The sequence below is a fragment of the Saccopteryx leptura genome, chromosome 2 (assembly GCF_036850995.1).
Source record: "Saccopteryx leptura isolate mSacLep1 chromosome 2, mSacLep1_pri_phased_curated, whole genome shotgun sequence".
NCBI lineage: Eukaryota > Metazoa > Chordata > Mammalia > Chiroptera > Emballonuridae > Saccopteryx > Saccopteryx leptura.
In genome coordinates this window covers 51,732,281-51,749,053 of record NC_089504.1, presented here as the reverse complement: position 1 = coordinate 51,749,053, position 16,773 = coordinate 51,732,281, and the positions used below count along the sequence as shown (strand labels likewise).

Sequence of the window (16,773 nt, the reverse complement as noted above, 5' to 3'; positions counted from 1 at the left end):
CAATCCCACATTTGTAAGCAAACCCTTACTCTTGCACTTCACATTTATAGCTTCTCATAGCAACATGGGAGTAGAATTTTGTGTAGGCTTGTCAGTAATGATTGAATTTTACACCAGTTTTTGTGACTTCACTGAACACAGAAAGCATTAATTGGTCCTCAGTTCCTCTTTATTTTGCTGTGCTTTAATAAATCAGCTTCTTTTCTTATTCATTGCCACATTTAAGATTTTATTTCTCTCCTTATCGCTCATAGCTGTGTCTGAAACAGTGTTTTGGGCACATTTCTAATTCAAATGAAAATCAACACCGGAGACAAATTCAACCTAGCAGACAGTAGAATCATTTCATGTTTTAAAACTATCAGTTGAGTTGCTCTTTTAACAGCTATGAGACAATATGGCACCTTCAAAAGAAAGCAGATGACAAGATATCAGGGGGACAAAAACTCTGAACTGGAGGGTTGCTGTAAAGGCTTGTCGCTGATGGCCAAAGTCAGTCTGAACGGAGTTTCCCAGGAGAATTACATCAACAGGCTAGAATAAAAGATTCAATCAGCTCATGTAATGAAATATGAAATATTAGGAAATAAGAGCTTAGGATGATAAAAAGTGATGGTTCTTCTCAGAGGAAGCCAGACTGGACCTGAATAATACCCACCCCTTCTCACCATAGAAAGATGACATCCTTAACTTTGTGGAGTCCAGAAAAAACCATCTGCTACTCATCCTGGGACAGGCTGAAAATCTAATTTGCTGATCAGGACAGCTTTGATCTGGCTTGGGGCCTAGTGTCATCTCCTGTTTTCTTCACTCTGATGAACAGAAATGATATTTTCTTGAGCAATCTGAGAAGGAAAATTCTGTTTCTGATTTGGGTAGTGAATTGAGGGAATTTGGAGCATGCAAGATGCGCCACTGGGCTTGAAACCAGATTCCAAGACATTTTTAAAAAATGGAATCTAAACTTAAAGTGCTTTATTCCGTTTTTGCATACAAACTCCCTGGACCTCCTGCCCCATGATGTGGACTGAGAGCAACTTTCCCTTTAAATTACAGCGTCACATCTCGTATGCACGCTTTATGATTAATGGGGTTACCCCATGTGGTTCCAGTTTTCGGAACATCATTTTTCTTCAAGATTGCTGCTCCTTGGTGGTCTTTGCCTTTTCTTTCTAAAGATAGACATAAAAATTCTCTGATACCGTGGCATCTCTTAATGATGAAAAACCCTGCTTTAGATCTTTCTGGTAATTTACACCTAAATATCTTTACCACTGGAAGTAACTTCTTCTTGAAATGACCCAGCTGGAATTTCCACTTCAAGCAGAATGAGAAAGGAATGAGGATATTTTTGTTTCTTTTCTCTCCGTTTTTTTTTCAACCTTCTCCCTTTCCATCACCTTCCTGTTCCAACCCTTTCCACCTCAGATCACTACTCAAGTTTCATTTAGTTAAAGTGGTTGGGAAGAAAGAAAAGCACAATACTGATTTGGAATTCTGCAGACTTGCCTATATTAATAGGATTTACCACTAAATTGGGTTTTTTAAGCACTGGGTAGCTTTTGGTTCAAGTCTCTTATATGTATAATATATAAGCATCTATACCTGGTGTCTATATATAGATAAGGCAAATGCCTATTGCAAACTTGACATCCTTAACTTTTTATTGTTCATATTTGTGGTTGGCAAGAGATGGTTATTTATTAGACTCCAAAGTGCTACGCACACTTGGAGTGTTTATTCTGGATTGGTTTCTGTGCATTGAAAGTGTCTGGTGCAGCTGAAGAATAAGCAAAGTGAGCCAAGTGGGAAGACATCATGAAAAATCTTGAATCCAGGCACAAGTCATTGAAAAAATAAAACCTGGCAAAGGAATGCGGCCATGAGAGTGAGGTAAAATGGGAAGAATGTGGCAAGGCCATCTCTCAACAATAGCGTATCTGAAAACATGGAAACAGGCTGCTTCTGGGCTATTTATGCAGTGATTTAGAGATCAGGCCTTTAGAAAATAAGGCTACAAATTTACTCATAATTTCAAATGAAATATAAATACCTTTTTAGTGGTCCAGCAGTCCCACTTCTGGGTTTATATCCAAAAGAACTGAAAACAGAATCTTGAAGAGATATTTGCACACCCATGTTCAATGCAGTGTTATTCCCAATAGCCTAGAAGTGGAAGCAACCTTAGTGTCTGTCAACAGATGAATGAATAAAATTTGGTATATACATCCAATGGAATATTATGTAGCCCAAAAAGAAAGACTGCAACATGGATGAACCTTGAGGGCATAATTTTGAGTGAAATAAGCCAGTCACAAAAAATACGAATGCTGTTTAATTCCTCTAATACAAGTCAAACTCATAAAAGCAGAAAGTAGAATGGTTGTTGCCATGGTCTGGGGAGAGGAGAGAATGGGGAGTTACTCGATGGACAGAGTTTCAGTCATGCAGTATGAAAAGTTCTGGAGATCTGTTGAATGGCAGTGTGCATATAGTTAACAAACTGTATTGTGCACCTAAAAGTTGTTCAGAGGGTAGATTTGTGTAACATGATCTTTACCACTATTTGAAAAATGAGAAATACCTTTTCAAAGTCAGCAATTAAAAATAGAGAAAGTTTTTGAATGTAGGACTCTATTTACCCAGACATCTTGCAAGCCTCCAATGTGTTGGTTCAGAGAATGTCTAGTAAAGTCCATTAATCAAGAAACAACCTTCCTTGCCTGCCAAGCACACTGTCAGGGCTCCTGCACACCGTTCAGTTATTTAAGAAAAAAGTTCATGGCTTGTCTCCTCTCTCCCATGACCATATCTGTGTGGTCCTGTGTATTTTTGTTTCTTCTCCCATTTCTTGTGTTTTGGTGTCTATCTGGTATGGATGATCTGGTAACAGTAGAGGTATCACAGGAACAAAGGAAAGACAGTGAGAACTGATGGCCTCTTGTAATGCTCAATCCATCAGTATGTCAATCTAGATTCATGACAAATAATTAGAATCCACTCGGACCTCCTCATGTGACACTGAGGAAATTTTTAGGGGAGGGTTTATTTCTAAGGAGTGATGCAGCTCTTTCTTCCTGTGAGGATCAAATTTCTTGCCACATCACCTGATCTTCATACTCTTCTTAAAGGGGGAACCTTAGAAATACAGGACTTCCTTTTCAGCTGCCTCTGTCCTCCTACACCTTTCTGATGACCTTCACTTCAGTTTTTTGTTTTGTTTTGTTTTGTTTTTGTATTTTTCCGTAGTGAGAAGCTGGGAGGCAGTCAGACTTCTACATGCGCCCGACCGGGATCCACTTGGCATGCCCACCAGGGGGCAATGCTCTGCAAATCTGGAGTGTTTCTCTGTTGCAGTTGGAGCCATTCTAGCACCTGAGGCGGAGGCCATGGAGCCATCCTCAGCGCCCGGGCCAACTTTGCTCCAATGAAGCCTTGGCTGCGGGAGGGGAAAAGAGAGAGACAGAGAGAAAGGAAATGGGGAAGGGTGAAGAAGCAGATGGGCACTTCTCCTGTGTGCCCTGGCTGGGAATTGAACCCGGGACTTCCACACATTAGGCTGATACCTCTACTGCTGAGCCAATCAGCCAGGGCCCACTTCAGTTTTTTTTTACCTGTAAAATATGGGGAATATATTTGTCTTGATGCAGAAGAATGCTTTATTGATGTCTCCAGTAACTGCTATGAGTCTACCAGCCTTGTACATTCCAATAGGATTTACATCTGTCCCAAGGACGCAAAAATGAATGCTTCACAGGAAGAAGGGATTTAAAAAATTTTAGATATGACAATGGTTTGCAAAATCTTATCACTTAGTGCAGGCATGGCCAACAGTTTTTGCCCCGGGCCAGATTAGAAAGAAAACTTTTTTCACGGGCCGGATGAAATATTAAAATTAAAAAATGTTAGATACAAAAATGATTCATTTAAGTAAACAAAATTTTATTATGTAATTTGTTTATGAATAAATGTGAGTGGAAAAAATTTTAATATACAATAATATTTTAATAAAAATATATTTTAATAAAAATATAATTACATACCATATAAATATCCAAACTGTATTGCAATCAATCAAAACAGTATTTAATTAATAGAATGAGCTTGAAGGGGTTATATCGCAAGTAAAACAATTATTTCGTTTTAAAAACAGCCTGGAAATGTTTTCAATTATCAACTGCATCTATTTCTATGCTACAATGCCACTTGATTCAGCATACTTGACCACAAAAATAACTAATTGTTTGACCTTGGGTGCGCACTGGCAAACTCCGCCTCAAAGACTGTGGGTTTCACATCGCCGCTAAACGTCAAACAGTTCATATCAAGTACAGACGAGTACAAAAGTTGTAAATCTTTATAATGGAATTTTTTCTAAAAAAAAAAAGTATCATGAATCCATTTGACCAATTATTGGAAGTTAACCCTGGATTAGTCACACGCGAAATTTTTTTCCACGTATCACTATCTTCTTAAATATCTCGATTTCCAATAATCAAAGATGCTTCCACTTCTGAGAAGCTGAGATTTTAAAGTAGCGGAGAATATTAAAAATTTAATCACAGGACACATAAACTCATTACGCGGGCCGTATGTTGGCCATGCTTGACTTAGTGTTTAGTTTCTCTAGTTAAGAAGAATCTGAATGTAGTTTTGTTTTTTAGTGAGAGAGAGAGAGGGAGAGAAGGAGAGCCTGGAAGGGAGAGAGATGAGAAGCATAAACTCATAGTTGCATCACTTTAGTTGTTCATTGATTGCTTCTCATACGTGCCTTGACCAGGGGGCTCCAGCAGAGCCAGTGACCACTTGATTAAGCCAGCAACCATGGGATTATATCAATGATTCCATGCTCAGGCTAGTGAGCCTGAGCTTAAGCCAGAAGGGCACATGCTCAACCCAGGGACCTCAAGGTTTCTAACCGAGGACCTCAGTGCCCCAGGTCAGTGCTCTACCCACTGTGCCACCACTGGTCATTGAGATGTTTCTGAATGTAGTTTTTTACCTCATTGAAATGTTTCTGAAACAGAGGTTGAGAAGCACCACCCATGGGAATGTTACTGAGCCACAGCAACTGGATTCAAACCACAAGAAAAAACAATTGAGTTCTTATATTTTGATTAAAGAAAATGTAGAAATAGCTAATTTCCTTCTGTAGTGTGCAAACATGCACTTAGTGCTGTAATTTCATAACCAGCTCACTGTTTGGACCTGGTTTTTAGTATTTGTGTTAAATCTTTGAGAAATTCTTGGTTCTTCCATGTAACATTTCCATGAATTCCATATAGTCCATAAGCAAATGTTTGTTCTATGCCAGAATGTACCTTTTGCTTAAAACCTGAGGTTCCTCCAACAAAATAGGTAGTTCTAGGAGAGCAAGGGACCAGGCTGTGTGGTTTTATTCCTTATGCTGCCAGTGCCTAACTCAGTGTTTGGTTGCTGGTTTAACATGTCTGGATTATTTAAAATGTTGGGGGTAATGAAAGAACTTGAGCTTTAACTAGAGCCGGGACTAGGGTGAGACCAATGGGGTGTCTAGTGCATGAAACATAAGGAGAAACTTGCCCAACCTTTCTGTTTCTGGCCAAAGGCTGCCCTAATCCTGACCCTGCTTTTAACAGAAGCAGAGTCCAGTTTCCAAGCCCTTCCCTTTTCAAAGTTGATTTACAAAGTTGATTTATACAGGCAATTCTCTGGAAGTGATATGGTCATAGGAGTGCAGAAACAAGGAATTTAGAACAGCTATTTCAACACCCCTCCATTCCACTTTTATGAGTAAATTTCTTTCTACTTCCATGTGATTCACATTGACCCCAGAGACCTAAAATTTTTCACTTCTGTCTTCTAGATCACTACGGATCTGAGGCAGCGGTGCACGGACAACCACACTGGGACATCTGCCTCGGCCCCCATGGCTGCGGGCATCATTGCACTGGCCCTGGAAGCCAAGTAAGCCTTTACCTCCATATGTCTCCACTGGTGACAACCCCAAACCTAAAAGACAGTTTACCCTTTCCCTAGCATATAATCCCCAGCACAACAACCCAGAATTTAATCTTCCCAGTCCCAGTTTTTAAACTACTAAAGATTAGGGCTTTAGAGAAAAATGTTTTCCTATATTGAGGAAAAAGGCAACTTTGGGTTTTGTGTTTTTGTTGGGGGGGGGGTAGTTTTTATATTCCCTAAAAAAATCAAATTGTGTCATTACTTTATCATGGAGTCATGTGCAAGCATGCCAATTGGCTCCAATACTCTTGCCTTGTTGAGGTTTTCATTCTAGTCTGGGAATGTTCCTGTGAGTCTCAGAGTGGGCAGGTCTGCCCACTTCTGGGCCCTTTCCCTGAAGAACAGTGAGGCAGCTCAGATTCCATGACAACAGTGCTGTCACTGACTCATTCTATGGGACTATTTCAAGGTTATATGACAAGAGTCCAGAAACAAGGACAACCCATCCACTTATCTTAAATCATGTTTACTGTAGTCAAATTCTGTGTCTAAAGATCCCTTTGAAAGGTCCCTCTAGGTTATTGGCAATGCATCCCATCTCTTCTTTCTTTAAGCACCACTAATAGATCAATTTGCCTGAACTCTTAGAAAACCTAATATAACTCTACACTCTTTTACTCCCAATTTCAAAATTCAAATGCCTAGAAAACTGAAAGTTCTTTTGCAGAATTAACACCAAAACTCATTTAATGGCAAAGCTTGTCTTGATTTGACTTGAGGCTACTGACCGTCTTTATTTATTATGAAAATGCCTATATTTCACTGCAGAAATATTAATGTATTCGATTATGAGGTGCTAGCTCAGACCGCATTGGAAGTTTGGATAATACATACTAAAAACAGGTTATCTGAAAAAAGTTTGAATTTTAAATACATTTGGTGCAGGACATTAGAAAAGGGATCATGGGCCTACGCTGAGGCCCTCCTTACAAGAGAATCATAACAACAAGGAATTGAAGTAATGAGGTGAGTGTTTTTCCAAAAATAACCTTGCAGCCCTCCCTGAGAGGGGAGCAGAAAGATTCTTTCATCTAGTTGTACCGTGAGGTAGAACAATAGCAGGTGACATGAAAAGAATACAAGAATCATCACTATACTCAGGTATTACAGCGAAAAGGCACATTTTATTCTTAGTGCACAGGTGGCCTCGTGACATTTAAATGGTACATTTAAATGGAACGAATCCCATTCATGACAGCTCCACCTTCATAACCCAATTACCTCCCAAAGGCCCTACCTACTAGTAGCACATTGGGTGTTAGTTTTCAACATATGAATTATGGGAGGCCAGACTATAGCAACCATCATATCATTTGACTCCTGTGAATGTGTGGATTTCTTTCTTTTCTGATAAGGTTAAATATTAGATCATTTCGCCTGACCTGTGGTGGCGCAGTGGATAAAGTGTCCACTTGGAAATGCTGAGGTTGCCGGTTCGAAACCCTGGGCTTGCCTGGTCAAGGCACATATGGGAGTTGATGCTTCCAGCTCCTCCCCTCGTCTCTCTCTGTCTCTCCTCTCTCTCTCTCTGTCTCTCCCTCTCCTCTCTAAAATGAATAAATAAAAAATTAAAATTTAAAAAATATATATATATATTAGATCATTTCAACATATTATCTTTTTGAAAGTGTTAAAAGGTTTGGTTTAGCAAGGAACTGGCACTTATCCTATTAAATTCTCACTTTACAACTTGTCACTGGACTGTTCTGACAGCAGAAGTCTTGCTTGTGTTTTTACCTGGGTAAGTGTAAATTGGATCTTTGAAAATATATCATCTTCATTCTGAAATTCTAGATTGTTCATCCAGAATATTTTCTGCCCACAAAATATTGAAAGGAGAAAAAACAAACAGCAATGCTTCCTGCACTTCCCCATCCCCCCCCCCCCCAAAGGATATACTCTCAGACTTGCCAACCTCATAGCAAAACTGTGGCTCTGTGATACTCAGTTACTTGAGGTATTACTACAGCACTAATATATTTAGTAATTATTAAAACCACTCTTTAAGTTCAAATGAAAAATCCTACTCCCTCAAACAGCCCACTCAGAGAAGATTATACTGGGGCTGGGAACACACTGAAAGGCTGCATCTGTTTTCTTTCCCTTACATTTTGAGTTATTTTTTAAGATTGATTTTTGCCAAAACTGTGATGGTTGGAAGGAAGGTCTCAAGATACAGTTTACCTGGAAAATGTACTGCATTTTAAGATCTTAAATAGTCTACTTCAATTGTGGGGCCAAAGTGCATGGCAAATCATCTGATAAAATGAGAAGCAATAAACTTTCTCTCATAGCCCCATTGGTTTGTGCTGCAGGCCAGTCTTTGCCTGTAAGTGAAGCTGTGAGTTAGGGGAAGCGGTGAGAGAACTAAGAATGGGTCAGGCATTGATATTACACTGGGGTCAGGAAGCAATGGGCCTCTGGCAGGAGTGAAAAGGGTATAGAAATAAGAAATTGTGGCAAGACAGTGTTCGAAGGTTACAGTTATTCTGAAGCTAAGCATAATCCTGGCAAAGATGCCTTACCTATTCACCCAGCCCCCAGCCCTAGCAAATCTCTTAAACTAGTGCTTCCCAGCAACACTTGAACCTTGGTGTTCTGAGCTCCAACCTTTTACTCTCACGAGTTGAACAGCCTGATCTGCAGGGTATGCTCTCGTGAGGAGGGAGGAAAGAAAGCCAGAGCTGGGCAGAATTATGACTCAGGACTCGGCCAACGTTTGTACACCCCTGCTCAGGTCACATGAGTCAGTGAATGAGGGTGAGAGTTCAGGTGAAAAGCTGCACACAGAGGCTGCCAGTCCCCAGTAAACCATGTATCCCAGCTACCTTTGGACAAGGAGAAAGGCGTCGTTTCCCCTAACATCACTAGATTACCGTATTTACTCGGGAAACTCAGCTTCGCCCAGCCTTCGCATCCCCAGGTGGGTGTGCCTCCACCAACAGATTTGCTGGATCATAGACTGTGGCTCCTACCCAGGATGCATTGCAACCACCGACCTCTCTGCCATTCTTCTTGTTCCCCTAGAGGTCGGAGCTTTTCCAAAACAACCTTCTTAGGAACCTAAGACAAAAAAAACCAAATACAAAACATAGAAACAGATAAGTTTAAAGTATCCAGATCTCTTATCTGAACTCAACAGAAGTTTGGTCATGAATTACCTCTGCTGTGACAGCTACTAGCACTCCCAGGCCATCCTTTTCCTACAGGGTATGTAAGGACACATGTTGCAACAAACTCCATTGTAACACACCCCAGATACTTGGGTAAAAGTGTGCTACTCCCATGACTGGAAGGATTCTTAGTTCCTCTAAATACCCGCTTCTTTTCTTTTTTTTCCCTGGGTTGAAGCCATTTTAAGCTCTACAGCCGCCTCTGACAGTCTAATCATGAACTTTGCCTCATTAGTCAATTAGGCAATTTCTTCCTGCTCCCAAAGATGTTTTCTGGGCATAGAAAACTCCTTTAGCCTTCTAAAAAGTGTGAGCAATTTCAGAATAAGAGAAAATACTGTCATCTTAGAAGGGGAGAATACTGTTTCTGTGTCGGGTCCCTTATCACATACATATTGGTTCAGAGGTTTGGAATGTTTTAATGATTTGGATTTTGTGGACTTTGGGGTAATTTTCTGGGTTTTTAGCTGAATGAATAGGGAATATGTAATCAGTGATTATAAGGGAACTAATTATCATTTGATAATGATGTCTTTTTTTAATAGCATAACTCAAAAAGTTCAAATAAAGTGAGTGTCTGGGTGCTGTTCCCTTCAATGAAGGAAGTAGTGAAACATGACTTCTAGTTTTAGTGTGCAAGCTGGAAGAATGTCAAGTCATGTTTATAAGGCACATTGCAGCTCAATGCGAGTATATGTATCAGTGCTCTAGACCTGTGGGAAGAAACATATTGTTAGCAAATGATGTTTCATACAAAATAATTTGTAATATAAAGTTGAAATAACTGAGATGCATAAGCATTCAGAATTATAAACTATGTTTTACTGAAAGTTTTCCTGATCTGTTTCTTAACTATTAGCAAAACAAAACTACTTTTGTAAAGTATTTTATATGTTAAATTATCAGCATTAACTAAGGATATTCAGTGTTTAAGTTCACCAACGAAACCTTTTTGCCTTTAATTGCAGATAGTCTACCATTGGAAAATTGAACAGTATATGTTCACCAATCATGAAATGTTGCCCAGTGAATGGTAAAGAAAAGGGAGTGAGCTGGGTAGAAACTTCTGAAATTATTTAGGCTTAGAAAGAAGTTAGTGATGTAAAGAATCTTTTACAAATCCTTGTTTTTAAGTGATCGAAAGACTTTTCCTCAAATTTTATATCTCAGAGGGTCAAAGGGATACCTTGCTTTGAGAATGCCCAATATATCCTCATCTAAATTTAGAAAACAAACAAATTTGGGTGGCAGCTGTCATTCTGTACTAGAAACATACCTGGTACCTATTAAATATTAGCTGCCTCTGTTATGTTATGTGGTATACACACACATGCACACACACCTCTAGGCAGGTTTATCTAATTTCTTCTTACTACCTATCTCTTTTTTCCTATTTCAGTTGTCATATTACCACTGGTTTGCAGAATATACCAAATAGGTGTATGTAGAGCATAGATTATCGAATGCACAGAGAGTGAATAGAGTTCTGATCATTTAATTTCTATTATTGTACTCCAGATGATTTGTATGGATTATCTTCCAAACAAGGCTTAAACTCCTTTAAAAAATGTTAAAGCCTCACATTAGGAGTTAAGTGAATTAGGCAGGGCATAGTTCAAGTATCTGGAAAACTGTGTCACTTGCCTTCAAAGACATTAGAATCTCCCTAGAGAGGCAAATGTACACTAACAAGCATATGTTAGTAGCTTACGTTTCACATATACACAAATTACTTGAGAAAGTCAATGAAATAGTTTGGGAGGAAATGTAGTGGAGAGTGTAGGATTTGGAGGCGAACATAGTAACTGTTAGCTCTAATAATCCAAACTGAAACAGTGATACCACGGCACTTGTATATCTTCCATGACTCCCAAGCACAATGTTTTGAAGTAGGGTGATTCCAAAACAAATACTAAATCAACTGTTTTAGTCCAACCTTCTTACAAGGGTAATGAAGTTAACAGAATGGCTCAATTTTATATATAATTATTTTTACCTTTTAGTTCTTCTAAATGATTAGTGACCTCCCCACACTGCCTCAACTCACGTCACCTCTCAACTTGTTTACTTATCATTCTCTAGAACTGGGACTAACCTGGGTAAAATAAAGACATGATGTTATTTCCTTTCTTAGCTTCCAAGAGAAGTTCCTCTATCTTTGATCTTTAGTGAAAGGGATACGTCCAGACATGGAAAGGACAACATATGAAGAATCAAAAAGGTGTGTTCAGTCACAGGATGATTCACACTATATTCTGTTAATTTCACGAAACTATTCCCGAATAGTCTTTTTTTGAGAAATTAAACTTACCATCTGCATTTTTTTTATAAACCCCAAAACAGCCCACCTATATAAACTTTATGTGATTCCCATTGATCAGTCACTTTATATCTTTGCTTCATATTCCCTTAAATATCTGTCTTATCTAGTCTATGTCCAATGTGGGAAATATGGGGAAATGCCAGAAATATTGGGTAGACAGTTATTACGAGAAGTTAATTCCTAGGACAGTTGAGAGGTAGTCTGGACTTAATAACAAGCTGAATTAAACTCACTAACCAAAGGGGTTCAAAGCTCTAGAACTAATCCTCCTGAAAGGGGGCTACATAAGGACTTGATAGACCTAAACATTTCTAAATATTGGAGTTAGCATCTTAGTCCTGATGTCTTGTAAACCATTCTTACCTTCTTTGGTTTTAATTAAAAACACATTTCAGGATAAAATGCTCTATTAAAATTTCTTCCAAGGGCCACATTCAGCTACGTGAAATGTTGCATTGGGCGGGGAGCACAAATATGTTTGGTTTTGAGGTAAAATAGCAATGTGTCAACAGGCCAGCTCTTTTCTTTTAGGGGAGTTTTATTTATTTCATAAATAACTTTTTTTTTAAACACATGCACAAAGACTGAGAACACAGGCACGTATGCCCAGATTCTGCACAACTATAAGGGTTAAGAAGTTACCACACACGTGTTTCCTCTCACATACTCTTAGAGTTCCTCATGTTTTGTAATGTAGGTCGGGCTTAGAACATAGCTGAGATTTCTGGCATGAAAAGTTGGGATATTAGCTTGAGGAGAATTAAAATGTAATCAGGGAGAAGAGCTGAAAAGAAGGCCTGTGCGGTAAAAACAGCACAGTTTCCACTTGAGGCCGAGCGGACAAAGAAGGGATGTACTGTCCTGGAATATTCCCTATAGTGAAATAATTGTAACCAGACCCGCTGAGCAGTTACCACGGGCCTTCTGCCAGGACCCCGTATGAAAATAGCTTTGTTATGTCTACATACACACAGACAATACACTGTGTCCTCTAGCACTTTTCAAGTTCATTATTTAGAAGCCAATTTTCACTGGACTTAACTTTGTACCTTAACTAATGGTTTAAAACAATGCAGCTTCCAAAGGTGTCCTATATTACTGGGAGAGTCCTGGTTAACAGACTCCCTTACCTTATATTATCTTGACATTTAGCCAGTGTCTTTCATCTTCTTCCTGAGATGAAGGGACTGAGAAACTTGATGGATAGTTGATTTGCCCAGGGACTAAAAAGAGGACAGAGAAGTGATTAGGTCATTGTTACCAACCTCTTTTTGCTTAGCTGTATTTTAAAAAATAGATTCTTCACTGGGAGTATTTTGCCCGTGTTACTGTAATAATGAAGATTCTTTCCTAGGAAGAGAAGGTCTCAATTTTGTTGCCATCCCCAGAGTTGTTTTTTTCGTATAGCGGGTCAGATGTCATTGTCAGGTGTTCTTTGTTAGATGTTATAAATGTCTCATGTTATAAATGTCTAATTTGTGATTTATCATAAATAGTAATGCTTAATAATTGGGGGTCGAAAAGACCTTGAGAGTGTCCTTTGGGAGATAATTAATTTCATAGCAGTTATTTCATTGTCTGTGATATGCTGCCTGCTCTACAGCCTTGACAAGAACCTTATCTCAAAGGACACTATACCTGAGAATTCAGTAAACAATGATACCACTTTGAGAAAATACAAGGTAGGAAGCTCCTCCCAGTTTAAGTACAGCAAAAAATTTAAAAAGTATGTGCATAAGAAGGAATTTTGGAAGAAAATTTCTAACCTCATTTATTTTTCTCATCTCTGAAGGCTTCTGAAGAGAATATGGATGTTGCTAGCATAGACTTTAGATGGAATCATTCATTTGCTCAACAGACATGTATCCATGATTAGTTCCCATACTAAACATTGTGGATTGATTGGTGGATTGACAGATGTAGAACTTTCATCCTATTTGGTGAGGAAGTCTGATAAATACTAAGAAAAACATAAACAGAGTAGAGTAATGGAGCTATTTTACATAGCGTGCTCAAGGAAAGACCTCTTGGAGAAGGTGACATTTTAGCTGAGATCTGAAATGTGAGAAGGAGCCTGCCTTGTGGGGAACTGAACTGAGGGTTCTAGAGAGAGGGAGAAACAAGTTGGGAAGACCACATAGTTGGAACAAGATTACTGGATTTGAGAAATAGGAAGATATATATGACTAGTGTGAGTTCAGGAGTTGAAAAAGTCCACATTACATAGGGCATCACAGTCAGTAAGCATGATAGAGATCTATAGTCTTTTAAGGAGGGAGACATGACTTGGTTAAATTTTTTAAAGAGCATTCCGGCTTCTCCTTGGAGAAGGACTAGTGTGGAAGCAAGTCAGGTAAACCATTTGAGAAGCTAGTTCAGAAGAGGATAGGGTAGCCTGCTCAAGGTGAGATGGGGATAAAAGTGGATGAATCTGATGTACATTTGCAGATACCGCAAACAGGGAATGAATAAGATTGTATGCCTTAGGCCAGGGGAAAGGAAAAACTCAAGGCTGAGTTCTAGTTTCTGAGCTGAATTCGTGGGTAGATTGTGCTCTATTTTCTCAGGTAGATATTCATTATTCTTTGCATGGGATTTTGAAAATTAAAAGAAGCATAGCCTGACCAGGTGGTGATACAGTGGAAAGAACATAAACTGGGGAAGCCAAAGACCCAGGTTTGAAACTTCGAGGTCTCAGGCTTGAGCACAGGCTCATCTGGCTTGAGCATGGGCTCACCAGCTTGAGCACAGGGTAATGAGCTTGGATGTGGGATCATAGTCACGACCCCATGGTCTCTGGCTTGAGCCCAAGATCACTGGCTTGAGCAAGGGGTCACTAGCTCAGCTGGAGCCCCTCCCCCAATCAAGGCACATATGAGAAAACAGTCAATGAACAACTAAAGTGCCGCAACTATGAGTTGATGCTTCTCATCTCTCTCCATTCCTGTCTGTCTGTCCCTCTCTCTGTCTCTCTATGGCTAAAAAAAAAGAAGAGGAAGAAGCATTAAAATTCAATGGGACAAGATCCCTCCTGGACCTATACAGGTCTTGCAGAAAGATCTGAAGCAAATTTCTCCTACAATAACTGACGTTGTTTGGCTGTGGTCCCCAGTGGTTTATTTAACTAATCTTTAGAAAATGCTTTTCACTGAAATCATGATTGCTAAAAATGACTGAGACAGTTTACAATATAAAAAAAATAGAGAAAATAAAGAATTTGGATTTATTTACATTATAAGTTGCTCATGTTCTTTAAATAGGGTGTTAATAGCAAAATAACCTCTTATGGGGTAACTGCAGTTACCCCATAAATTACTTAGAAAATCTACTTAGTATTACGGGGTTTACAAGAGGTATGTAAAATTTAGTCTCTTGAGGTTTTGTGGATTTTATTTATTGCCAGGAAGGTTTTGTTCTTGATAGTGTCTATGGTAACACCCCACATACGATCAATATAATTTTTCTCACTAGAAATAAGAGAAGTTGACATTTTTCAGGGTCCATTATAGTTTCACCCATCGTTCTGCTATGTAATTACTTTAATCAAAGCATATTTCAGTACATGTCTACAAAATGACTTCTACGGCTTTATGAAATATTACTACTTTTACATGTGAAGATTCTCAGGAATATTCCTAAGCTCTGTAAGGAACTCAGTTAAAATTCATACCTATTTTAATACCAAGTGATCTTGGGTTTAGTTTTGAGTCAGTCTTGCCTATACCCACATTGTCTTAACTTGTAATTTTTTTTAAGTCTAGGACACTTTTGTGTCATTTGTTCAGAAGAACATAATTGTTCCTAGTTACATTAGAATCTAGTTTTTGTTTTTAGCTGGTTCCAGCATTTCTGTCTTTTCAACAATTTTTAATCACAATGCAATATTTCATCAGTATGAGAGAAAAGTAAATGAGAGAAATATAAGTAACAGATTGAAAAGCATGCCATTTCTCTAGCACATAAGATTTGTTCAGCCTAACATCAACAAGTCAATTATGGCATTTGATGTATCAAATTCTCCAAGCAACAAATTCGCAGTGAAATAAACTGATCTGTGGAATAAAACATGAAACACACACAAAAAAAGACTGTGTTCCGATGATTGGATTATCTCACGCCATCTTGGGTTAAGTTCTCATTTCCCTCTTCATGATGATTCTGAATCGTATTACCTAAGACACTCCCATGTATAAGATGCACCTTAATTTTGGGGCCTGAAATTTGAAAAAAAAAAAGTATTACATAAAGTTATTGAACTCAAGTTTTATTCATCATAAAATTCATACAACTCCTCGTCACTGTCAGAACTCCCATCTGTTTAGCTTGTCCTCATCTGTGTCTGATGATGAATCACTGTCTTCATATATTGCCTTGTCCTCAGTTCCATCTATGACATTTGAAATGTTAAACAACTGTATAATACGCACCCAGTTTTTAGACCCCAAATTTTTTGGAAAAGGGTGTGTCTTATACATGGGGAAATATGGTAAGTAAGATGAAGTAAACTTTTATATTCTTTGCCTTTGTTGACTAAGATGAAGTAAAATTTTATATTCTTTGCATAACCCAGAAAAAACCATACACCTGTGAAGTCTGGTAGTGTCATTCTAACCAATAAAGTTCATAACACATGGCTGCGACATCTGGTGTATGAAACAAAAAGATTCCTCTTGCCATGGGCCGCACATTGAGTGTGGAAATAGTGCTTAATAGTGCCAAATGGTAAAGTAGAAAATAAAATGATGAAATATACCAAACAGCAGTCAGCTTTCATTGAATGCTTACTCTATACCAAATACTAAGCTGAGTACTTTCATCAGTTGTCTCATTTAATCTTCAAAGTAGAACTACAATATAATGTAGTCATCACCATATTCCAGATGTGGAAAGTGAGGCTTAGAAATTTGCACAGGTAGTAAATTATAGATCTGGAAGTTGAAGCAATGTGACATCAGAGCCCACCATCACACCACATCACCTTTCTCTTTTAAGAGGATAGAAAGTCATAGTTGATTATAGAAAGTCATGGTGCTATAAAATATCAGGGCCATAAGGATGGAGAAGGGTGACAAAACTTTGAACAGGAATGATTTAGGAAGTTTTGACAGAAGAAGAGGGATTTGATCTATATTTTGAAAATTCTTTTTTTATCTTTTGTTGCATATGAGTCATACAGAACCTTGTTGAAAAGTGCAGATCCCAAAGCCCTCAAAATAATTTGGGAATTTAATTGCAAGTGGTCCATAGATCACAATTAGAAACCCCCTACACAAT

General features: G+C 38.6%; 1 protein-coding gene across 4 annotated transcripts in view; it reads left to right on the top strand.

Annotated features, from left to right (window-relative positions):
• Positions 1-16,773, top strand: part of PCSK5 (proprotein convertase subtilisin/kexin type 5) — a 449,146-nt gene that overhangs the window by 195,434 nt on the left and 236,939 nt on the right. For all 4 annotated transcript variants that reach the window (XM_066367966.1, XM_066367965.1, XM_066367968.1 and 1 more), the window contains exon 9: positions 5,846-5,946. In XM_066367966.1, coding sequence (XP_066224063.1) covers positions 5,846-5,946 — 101 coding nt within the window. The remainder of the gene's footprint in view (positions 1-5,845; positions 5,947-16,773) is intronic.